The following is a 12,019-nucleotide window of genomic DNA, read 5'->3' on the forward strand; positions in this document are numbered from 1 at the left end:
GGAAGAGTTCAGACAAGATAACCGTTGATGTTTTCATCTTATGCAGATCCTTCTACACCCATTGACAAAATTCAATTTTTAAACATGAGTTCTTGAAGATCACACTATTGACTTGATCAAGTAAACATTCTGGCAGGGCTGGTGTAAAAGATTTGGGTAGTATATAATCATGGTGACCAGTCATTGTATTTTAATTTATGTGAACAGATACGATCCATTCATGTCCTCTGTTGATATTTAGATGAACAAGATTTTTTGAATGATTGAATGTTATTGAATTAAGCCTTTGTTTTTCTTACCCAACATTAGTTTTACAAGAATTATAGGTTTGAATCTTGTTGTTCTTTGAGCGATGGGTCGAAGGAGTTTGGTGCTCCTGCTACTTGTATTCATTAAATGTCTGATTATAGCAGCTCAGACAAACAATAATGATGGTAAGTTCGGATTAATTTGCTAATTTTTGTTTGGTTATTTAATTTCTGTTGATACTTGATAGAGTTTATTATCTGTTCTTTTGCTTTCTTTCCTTGAATCTTATACATCTCCTTATACAAACAACAAAACATTTACATGTTGTTAATAGCTTCCATCCAGAATAGGAACTCATTGCCTTAAGGCCTTGAATGATTGTAATTCATATCCCGAAAATGGGTTAGTGATCATTGCCTTTACATATCTGCTATTTACTGTATGTAGGATTCTTTGGTATGCATGTGTAAGTTGCTTTCTTTTGTTATTTTGGTGCTATCATTTCATGCAGGGTGGGGGCTAAAGCTAGTTGAATCGTTCTCTCCGATTGAATATCATCGATTTTTGGTGACTGAATTATCAACATTGCACTTTAATTTTTGATGCAGCTGCTGCTCTAAATGCTCTCCAGAGTAGCTGGAAGAACACACCATCCAATTGGGTGGGCTCTGATCCTTGTGGCAGCGGTTGGGTAGGAATTGAGTGCACCAATTCACGTGTGACCTCGATGTAAGTTCATTGTCCCCCCGTTTTCACCTTTTTGATGATTTTGGAGGGTTGCTCATTCTGTCCAATTTTTATTAATCTGACTGGTCTCAATTCCAGAGTGTTGACGAACATGAATTTGACGGGACAGCTATCAGGAGATATCGGGTCGTTATCTGAGTTACAGACTCTGTAAGTCTTGTAATTGCACGTAGAAATTAACCATTTTAGGGCTTATCATCATAAAGTAGTGACTAAGGAAATGGTTTCTTTTGCTTGTTTAAATTAATCAAATTCAAGACTTACATCATTAGAATCAGTATTTGGTAGTAGCTTTTTCGATTAGTCTAGTCTTTTGCAATTCATTCCTAATAACCAGCTTCTTCGTATAGGGATCTATCTTCCAACAAGCTCATGACAGGACCACTACCACAAGAAATTGTGAATTTGAAGAACCTATCATCCTTGTGAGGAAATATTGATTGCTATTAGAGTTTATTAACTGATTGGTGTGTTTAAAATCCTTGTAGTTAACCTGTTGGATTCTTATATGCACTCCAGATGCCTGACTGGTTGTGGATTCTCCGGTCCTATTCCAAACGGAATCGGATCTCTGCAGCAGCTACTCTATCTGTAAGGCTCTTTCACATTGTACTTCTTTTATTGTTTTACTGCAATGGCAAATTACACATTTCGTTTCCTATGGATACTGATGCTTTGGATGAGGCTGTCTAATGTTTTGTTTAGTCCCTTTTCTTTTTCATTCTTACTTTCCAACTTTTTAATTGTGATTTTATTCATTGCTGTTAATTGCAGAGCTCTGACTTCTAATAGATTCTCTGGACCAATTCCAAACTCAATTGGTAATCTGTCCAATCTCTATTATTTGGACCTTACTGACAACCAGCTTAGTGGATCCATCCCAGTCTCTAGCGGGACTATACCTGGCCTTGATATGCTACTTCAAACGAGGCACTTGTATGTTAAGTCTCATCATGATTTCAAGCTGATAAATTCTTTTTTGCACTACCATTTTTGTTTTCTCTAATTAATAACCATCTAAGCTTCCTTCATTATCTAAACAGTCATCTTGGAAAGAACCAGCTGTCAGGCACAATTCCACCCCAACTTTTCAGCTCAAATATGCGTCTCCTACATGTGTAAGCTTTATTAAACTGTCTATTTTCAAGAATTTGTAATTATAGCTTAAGTGGCTTCAATATGGAAATTGAGGAATGGGAGTTTTCGTTTCAATATCCAAATAGTTATACAAACTCTGTCAGTTATAGACATTAATTTTCTATCCGCTAATAGTTTTTATTTTTCTTGGCAGGCTTCTTGATAATAATAATTTTTCTGGTATCATCCCATCCACCCTTGGACTTGTGCAGACCTTGGAGGTGGTGTGAGTATCTGTTTCACTTACATACGCATAGTTAAGACTATTGAGATTTGAGTAGAAATCTAAAATAGGGGAATAAGCGGAATAATAGAGGAAGCAAAGAGAGAGAAGATATAAACAAATAATTATAGGCGGTTCGGTGTTAGACACCTACGTTTACCACTCTGAATAGCCTATAGGGCTAGATTGTACTCATTAACTTAATTGTTTATATAGGTCCCTATTTATAGTTGAATATGTCGACCTATACAAGTGATCCTAAATCAATTTATACAAGGAAATATAAATCGACCTATACTAGGAAATACAAATCAATAAGGTAAATATCGTAATATATTTTGAATATATTCCAACAAAGACTATTGGTAGCTGTGAACTTCTGTCAAGTTTTTTCCACTGATTGTCATGTTTTGGATGCAGACGCTTGGATAGAAATTCGCTAAGTGGGACCGTGCCTCCAAATATCAGTAATATTGCAAATCTTCATGAGCTGTAAGCAGACAAGATAAACATACCAATTAAAGCTTTAAACTTGTAGCTGAGAAGTTTTTTCACTAATTTAAGAGAGGCTTATTGTCATCTGTTTGCAGGGCCTTGTCCAACAACAGCCTTACTGGCCCTATGCCCAACCTTACTGGCATGAACCGCCTCAACTATGTGTAAGTAGTAATAGTTATAAGTAGGCATGGTCTGACTGAATTAGAGAAGATTGTCAGTTAAAAGGTTATTTCTTTTTTGTAGTTCAGAGAAGATACCAGTAGTCACAGACACAAATCTGTTATGATATCTATGTTTACTATTTTTGTTATTAATTTCGTTCGTTGACTGAAACGTAATCTGCAGGGATATGAGCATTAACAGTTTTGATATTTCTGATGTTCCTCCTTGGATTTCTTCCTTACAATCTTTGACAACATTGTATGTTTCACTCACCCCTCCTCCATACTCTATGTTTTTGTGTGTGTGTGAATGCAATTAAGAATTTGGTCAAGCCAAAAGGAGGTTGAAAGTGCTTAGTATTCATAAACATCATGACCTTGTATGGCAGAATGATGGAAAACGCACAACTTGAAGGACCAATTCCTGCTAACCTATTCAGCCTTCCCGATTTACAGACAGTGTAGGTATCAGCTTGATCTCAAGTATTACCACCATTAAATTTCATTGTTGTTGAGACTTGATTGTATCCAAATAGAACAAACATGTAAAATTTCAGTGCATAAATATCTTCATAAAATGACAGTTGTGTTTATGAGGTGATTGTCTGATATGTGGAACAGGGAATTGAGCAACAACCATCTCAATGGCACCCTGAATATTAGTACCACGTATAGCAACCTATTGCAAAGCATCGATTTGCAGAACAATTCTATCACTGATTTTGTACCAATAACTGGAGGAAACAACATCACAATATTGTAAGCCCAAAACTTCAATTATCTTGGTCATTTCTTCTTTGTTAGACTGTTGAAGAACTGTAAGCTTTTTGATTACTTGTCGGAAGTTAATTTACCCGCAACATTTTACAGACTTGAGGGTAACCCAACTTGTGAGAAGACAGATCAAAAGACACAGAGTTACTGCAATTCTTCCCAATCAAGTTCCACAAATTCGATGTCACGAAACAACAACTGTTTGCAAGTTTCCTGCAGTTCGGGTGAGGTTGCCAGCCCCAACTGCAAATGTGCCTATCCATACAAGGGCACTCTCTTCTTCAGAGCTCTTTCCGCCTTCGACCTGGGAAACTCAACTTACTATGTAACTGTAGAGGAGTACCTCATGCAAACTTTGAAGTCCTATGAACTTCCTGTGGATTCAGTTTCTCTGAGTAATCCCACCATAGACTCATTTGGTTACCTTGGATTGAGCCTGGAAGTTTTCCCATCAAGTGAAGACCGTTTCAATAAAACGGGAATTACTATGATTGGATATGTGCTTAACAACTTGAGTTTCCGCCCACCACTTCTGTTTGGACCCTATTTTCTTATTGCTGATACATATGATTTCTATGCAGGTAATTCTGAGTTTGATGTTTGCTTATTGCATTGTGATGCTTGTTCAATCTTATCATGATGTATTCTCTCTCTCTCTCTCTCACGTCATTGAGGTACCTACAGGATCAAATAAAAGGATAAGCAGTGGCATTATAATTGGAGCAGTAGTTGGTGGTTCTCTCCTTCTGTTATTACTAGTCCTTGCAGGAGTATATGCTTTCCACCAAAAGAAAAGAGCACGAATGGCTATTGAACAGAATAATCCCTTTGGTAAGATAGGCATAATTTTAGAATTAGCACCTTGTAGTTAATCATGTGGAATTTCTACGGACTTATTATTGCTATCATGTCACACTAATGCAGCAAATTGGGATCTGAATATGGGAAATGGTAGCGCTCCCCAACTAAAAGGAGCCAGGCGGTTCTCTTTTGAAGAACTTAAGAAATACACCAACAATTTTTCAGACGCGAATGGTGTTGGATCTGGGGGTTATGGGAAGGTTGGTTTTGAACGAATATTTTTGCTTTTCTGCAACTTGATTCCTTAAAAAAGGATATAGTTTTCAAAGAAAATTTTCTAATTAAAACATACTTACAATCTTTTCACAATATTCTTGACTATTTTAAGTAGTTGCCAAATACCTATCTGTGAACATATGTACAGGTCTATCAGGGGACTCTTTCCACTGGGCAACGGATTGCCATCAAACGAGCTCAAAAAGATTCTATGCAGGGGGGGAATGAATTCAAAACTGAGATTGAACTTCTATCAAGGGTCCATCACAAGAATCTTGTCACCCTTGAGGGTTTCTGTTTTGAGCAAGCTGAACAAATGTTGGTATATGAGTATATTCCAAATGGTACTGTGATGGATAGTCTTTCAGGTACTTTCATGCAGTTCTTCACATTATCCTCTCAATTTAAATTCTGGCAAAGGTTGAAACTTACATCGCAAAACTTATTAGCATATCACATTGAATTCTTCAGTTTAATTGCTTTTACTGTTATTCACCCTTCAGGCACTAGTTAGGAGACATAATAGCTTTTTTTTATCTTGGAAATCAAGCAATGAAGAAAATCGTAGTAGAACATGAACATATATAAGGTTTATATAATTTCACTACTGGACCACCAATCAGACATATGAATTCACTATCAATATGAATATTCTTAGATGCTTCTCTAACCTCATCTCAACTATCTAGACTCGTCTCTTGAGAGGGAAATGGACCGTTCTACAAAATCCTAATAGACTTTTGATATAAAACCCTTAAAAGATCTTTTTGGGTATAAAAACTCTATTTCCCAACACAATTCCAAACAGGCTCTCAGTCTCCAACACCTTCTTTGCGACATGCCCTGCCTTCCTTCCAGTCCTAGGCTCAGGTTTCAAGTGTACATCGTGTGTTAAAAGCCCACTTGGAGACATCTTTCTTGAAACTAACAGATGACGTACCTATTAACTTTTCTGCAAAAGGTTTTTAAGTAAGAAAACAATCATTTTCGTCTTTTATTTGATAACATGCATATCTTCTATGCAGGGAAGTCAGGAATCAAGTTGGATTGGATGAGTAGACTTAGAGTAGCCCTTGGTGCAGCCAGGGGCCTGGTCTATCTGCATGAACACGCGAATCCTCCCATTATACATAGGGACATCAAATCAAATAACATCCTACTGGATGAAAGTTTAAACGCAAAAGTTGCCGATTTCGGACTCTCCAAGCCTAAGCTTGACAGTGAAAGGAATCATGTCACCACTCAGGTTAAAGGAACAGTGGTGAGTATAACAGGAAACACATTTTCCAAATCTCTAGCCCAGTGGATTGCATGAAAATCTAATGTGGACTATGAATTTTCTTCATTGTTTTAGGGATACATGGATCCTGAATATTACATGACCCAACAGCTAACAGAGAAGAGTGATGTCTATAGCTTTGGAGTGCTGCTGTTGGAGCTAATAACTGGAAGAAGGCCAATAGAGCGAGGGAAGTATATTGTGAAAGAGGTAAGGGATGCAATGGATAAGACAAAAGAATTATATGATCTTCATGAAATTCTTGACCCAGCCATTGGTTTGGGAACAAAGCTGAAAGGCTTAGAAAAGTTTGTGGACCTGGCAATGAGGTGTGTTGAAGAAACAGGAGCCAAAAGGCCTACAATGGGTGAAGTGGTAAAAGAAATTGAGAACATTATGCAGCTTTCTGGGTTGAACCCCATTGCTGAATCCGCATACACTTCGGAAACTTATGAGGAAGCTGGTAAGGGCCATTCCCACCACCCTTACAGCGATGATGGCTTTAACTATAGTGGGTCATTCCCTCCTTCAAGATTGATAGAGCCTAAGTGAATATCATTTCACAATTTAGGTAGCAAAAATTTGTTTCTTTGTATATGACCTGCAATTTGTTAGTTCACAAAAATATATTTTTGTCCCTGTTGCTCACAAATATACCATTGGAACTTGTAATCCTTATACATTTTCATCTATCTTATTATACATTTTCTTGCAATCCTTAACATGGATACCTAGAGATGGTTGGGGACAGTTTCCATTTTGACAACAGGAACCTAACTTTGTTTCCTGAAGATAAAGTCCTAAAGCAAGAATATTTTTATAATTATCGACATAATATAGTTTTATAAATTACTAGTGCTTACAAGCACCGGTAAAATCCTTTGTCGACACTAAAGTCAGGCACCGGTGGATAATTAAAAAACGTTAAAATAGTAGGTGTTTCGTAAACCCTGATAAATTGTGGGTGTTTTGTAAGCGCCAATAATTCATCATTATTTTATAAACGTCGAATATTTATTATTTTTCGGCGTTTACAAAACGCTGGTAAATAGTATTAGACATTTACAACGTTATATAAAGGTCGACAAATATAAGTAGGGAAAAGGCAACAATATTTGTATTTTATTAAAAATATTTTTGTCTACATTTAAAGTTGCTCTATACATCTAAAATCCAATCATTCATTCATTTAGCAAACCACTATTAAACACACAAGTAAAACTGCTGAACTACCTTCATATTATGTATCAATATAAGCTGAATAATGATCTGAAAATATAACCATGCAAAAATGTTAAGACAACGAGCAATTATCTACAACAACTTGATTTTCTAGAAGAAGAAAAAAATGTTCAAGCATCCAAACATTTGCTCAATACCTTCATCTCCAAGTATCCATAAGAGTACTCCATTACATCGGTCATATGTCGAGGGGTGGAACCAAGATTTAATATGAGGGGGACAAAACTAAAAATTGAAATTTTTAAAGGTAAAAAATTAATTTTGGGGAGTCAAACTCAAAAATATACAGATTTAAGATTTTTTTTTTTTTTTTTTAAAAAAAAAAATTATATATTTTTAAAAAGGGGAAAAAAAAAAAAAAAAGTATATATAACCCTCTCAAACTACTACCTCATTGTCAATATCCTCCCAAAAAAATTACCAATTGTGTCAATGTCCCCTCTAAACTACCAAGACATGTCAATGTCCCTCTAATGACAAAAATACACTTCATAAAATTATTAATTTTTTTTAAAAAAACAAAAAAACAATAAAACAATAAAAAAATCTAAAATAACAAAAAGTTATAAAGAAAAACACAAAAAATAAATTAAAAAATTTGTATTTATAATTTTCGGATATTTTTTTTCGATTTGATTTTTTTTTTAATTTTTATTCTTTAGTTTTAGTTTTTTTTTCGAATTTAAAAGAATATTTTTGTCTTATTAAAAAAATTAGAGTTATTTTTATCTTTTTGTTAATCTTAATAGGAACATTGGCATTTTTTAATAGTTTAGAAGATATTAACATAATTGATAATTTAAGGAAACAAATTAATAATTTAGTGATAATTTGATGAGAATATTTCTCCTTTTCCCTTTTAAAAATTTTGCCCATGGATATGTTCAAATAGCCAAGCAACAGTCATCACTCAAAAAGTATCACTCAAAAAGCTCTTATCCATTGTCCTCGGACTCACCTTCATTCTTATTGTCGACATGATTGTTAGTTGTTACCTATCCAATCATAACGTATTAAATATTAGGAAAAAAAAATAATGATGGGAGCAACAATTATAACAAAGAAAAAAAAGTAAAATTGAACAAAAATGCCTCAGATAAAGTTCTTTTCATAATTGATGCTCATATTTAAACCGAAAAAGTACACATAATTTTTTAAAATTATCATTTAATTATTAATGTTTCTCTTAAATTATTAATTGTCTTAATGTTTCTTTGTAAACTATAAAAAAAATGTCAATAGCTCTCCTAAGACAACAGAGAAAACCAAAAATGACCTTAAATTTTTTTTAATAAGACAAAAATGACCTTAAAATTTTTTTATAAGACAAAAATGACCTTAAATTTTTTTTCATAAAACAAAAATGACCTTAAAATTTTTTTAGTAAGACAAAAATATCTTTATAAATTCTAAAAAAATAAAACTAAAAGATAAAAAATAAAAACTAAAAAAAAAATTAAAAATAAAAAGAACGAAAAAAAAAACCGAACACAAAAATAACTGAAAATTAAAAAAAAAAAAAAAAGGAATAAAAAGAAAAAATAGTTTTTATTTTTTGTATAATTTTTTGGTTATTTTAGATTTTTTTTTTAATAATTTTTTAGTTATCTCTTTTAAATTTTAATAATTTTATGAAGAATATTTTTGTCATTAGGTGGACATTAATATTTTATCGTAGTTTAGGAGGTGACATTGACACAATTAATAGTTAGGAGGAAAAACATTGACAATGAGGTAATAATTTAAGAGGATTATATATACTTTTTCCTATTTAATAGCATCATACACTTGGATCCGATTTCAGTGCCGTAGATTAAAACTACAGCACATCTGCTGTAAAAAATGAAGGACCCAAGTCTATTTTCTTAGAAAAAAAAAAAAAAAAAAAAAAAAAAAAAGCCACAAAACGTCCGTTATAGTCACATCACATGGTTCAAAGAATTACAGGAGCAAAATTCTTACACTTCGTCAGCGATTTTTGCTCACCATCCTGACAGAAAATGAAAATGGCCGGACACCGGTAGAAGCAAGAAAACGTTCGTTTGCGGGTTCAGGTGCGACCTCGTGGTCTCAGGGACTAGCCGAGTCACCAAGATCAGTCTTGACCAAGCAGGTTACACCGATTCCCTCACTTCCACTTCTTGGAACCTTGACCTCTCCAACAACTTCTTGGAACCTCCCTTATACTCAGCTTCATCGACTCAACCTCACTCAACTTCGTTATCCAAGAAAAAGATTTGTTCAAGAATCCAAGATAGAAATCAAGTAATCGTTCTCAAAAACCAAACACAGAAGATAGAATGAAACGTGATTAACTGATTAGTTAATTATAAAATTCCCGAGTTGGGTTCTTTGAAAAACCTTTACTTCTTGGACGCTAGCGACAATGCCATCTCCGGCAATATCCCAGCGAGTTTTCCATCTTTCTTGGTTCAAATTTCCATGAGAAACAACAGTAAACACAGCTTGGAAGGAAAAATGATAGGCAACAGCTTCAGAAACTTGGGTTATCTTCAAGTGCTTGATCTGAGTCACAACCGCCTCAGTGGCTCCGTCCCAGCATTTCTCTTCGACGCGCTCCCATCTCTTCAGCAACTCGTGCTCTCCTTCAACCACTTCTCGTCGATAAAATTCCCAGCCTCTATGGCCACACAAAGCGAGCTCTTTGCTTTGTCCTTCGAGAACAATAAGCTCACCGGTATGCTACGTACCCACAATGTATGCCTTAAAAGCGGCCGTACTCGAACCCGGAATCTCACCGTTTGTGAGGCTCTTGCTCGGCGGCAACTACTTGTTTGGACCCATTCCAGATCGTCTAATTGGTCTTGAAACGGGTTTTGTAAACATTGGGCTGGTCGATAACTGCTTCTACCGATGTCCGGCCATTTTCTATTTCTGTCAGGGCGTTGAGCAAAATCGCTGACAGAGTGTAAGAACAGACGTCATAAAACTCAAACGGACGTTTTGTGACCTATTTTTTTTATTTTTTTGAAAAAAAAAAATTTGAGCCCTTCATTTTTTACGGCAGATGTGCTGTAGTTTTAAACTACATTGAAGCCGGATCCCATACGGTTCGTAATTATGGGAAAGAAAAATAAATAACTATTATATGAGATGCCCTATGTTAAAGGAGTAATGCTTGGAATTATCGTTTTATTATTTTTTTATCATTTTAATTGATGTAACTTTTAAAATTATAATTAAAATTTAGAATGAATCATGATTATATTTTAATTTAATAATAATTTTGAAAATCACTTGATGATGCAGGAGGATCCGAGTCTAATGACGCTGAGTTGTCAGATTGCACAATAATGGCGCTGAAATACCTGGAGCAGGTGGATCAGCGCAAAATTGGCAAGAAATCGTAATTTGGCCTAATTGGGACAATTTCCGAGTGCGCTGCAGTAATTTGGCCATAACTTTGGCTACGAGTATCCGTTTCGCGCATATGACCCCAATTCGAAAAGCTCTCTTCGGCGCGCACGTCGTGGCCACCAACTTCACTCGGTGCGCCTCGTTTCGAGCCCCCAAAATCCGCTGTTTTCCTTGTCAAAACCCTAATTTTAAATATTTTTTGCCATTTATGGTAACTTTTCGTTTATTGTTTAGGAGGTGATTCTGAACCCGATTTGGGCCAGATTTTCGACAGAATAATTATTTTATTACGTATTTCGTTTTATTAGGGTTTTCGGGATTTTGCTATTTTTGGCAAAAATTCTCCTAAACCTAATTTTCAGCTATTTAAGCCCGGCTTGTGGGCGTTTTTCGACAGTTCATTGTTATTGATTAATTATTAGAATTCAGAGCTTTTCTCTCTGTTTGGGGTGATTTTCTTGTTTCTTCTTTGTAAAATACTTATTAATTAGCCTATAGAATAATCACTATTCTGTTGAGCTTTAAAAGAATTAAAAATTTTATTTATTTATTTATTTTTAACCGTTACTCGTCAGTTTCTCCGCCAACCAGAGTCAACCAAAATTCAAAGTAATATTGTGTTCTAGCACTTACTCCTAAAGGGTTAATTTAGGTAGATTTTTTTATTTGTTGTTTAGTTTTTTAAGGATAAAGTTAAAAGAGTACGCCTGAAAGTAGCATTTAATTACACCAAAAGGTATCAGCACCGACCTGCTCAGTGCTAATATTTAATATAAGATTTTATTATATTAATATTTAAATATAAAAAAGCCAAATATTTATTGAGCTGCCCTAAAGTATTAGACGAGCTCGATTTCTCTTCGACTCGGTTCGACGTTTGTTTAAACTCAATTCGATTTTGATTAAAAAAAATAAATGAATTATTTGTGAACAAAATAATTTGTTCGTATATTAAATGAGATATACTTATATAAATTCGGTTCGGTTCGGACAAAGTTTATGAACTCGACTTGTATAAGTTTGACTCAACTTGTTCGGCTCGAATCGTTAACCAGCTCGTCTGTATATGTATATAGTATTCATATTTATTAATATATATGTATAAAAATAAGTTTTATAAATATAAGATTCTATAATTATAGTATATAAATATTAACATAGTACATAATTATGTAATACTACAAACATTCCATTTAGAATGTGAAATATAGATCAAAGTTAAAATTCTACTGAATTTTAATATTTTTTTTTGTA

The 12,019-nt window shown here is 34.4% G+C and overlaps 1 protein-coding gene and 1 pseudogene across 1 annotated transcript; both read left to right on the top strand.

The window, feature by feature from the left end:
- LOC133871293 (leucine-rich repeat receptor protein kinase HPCA1-like) lies at positions 1–6,860 on the top strand. Its single transcript, XM_062308703.1, has 20 exons — positions 1–156; positions 327–434; positions 858–978; positions 1,075–1,146; positions 1,347–1,421; positions 1,516–1,587; positions 1,771–1,932; positions 2,040–2,114; positions 2,288–2,359; positions 2,777–2,848; positions 2,947–3,015; positions 3,200–3,274; positions 3,405–3,476; positions 3,637–3,774; positions 3,886–4,370; positions 4,474–4,620; positions 4,714–4,850; positions 5,015–5,234; positions 5,892–6,127; positions 6,221–6,860. Exons 2-20 carry the CDS (start codon positions 353–355, stop codon positions 6,695–6,697), a joined length of 2,859 nt encoding a protein of 952 aa, XP_062164687.1. The 5' UTR covers positions 1–156; positions 327–352; the 3' UTR covers positions 6,698–6,860.
- A 2,256-nt stretch (positions 6,861–9,116) lies between these two features.
- On the top strand, positions 9,117–10,310 carry LOC133871492 (receptor-like protein 34; annotated as a pseudogene).
- The last annotated feature ends 1,709 nt before the right edge of the window (positions 10,311–12,019 follow it).

Source organism: Alnus glutinosa, chromosome 6, assembly GCF_958979055.1.
Source record: "Alnus glutinosa chromosome 6, dhAlnGlut1.1, whole genome shotgun sequence".
Taxonomy (NCBI): Eukaryota; Viridiplantae; Streptophyta; class Magnoliopsida; order Fagales; family Betulaceae; genus Alnus; species Alnus glutinosa.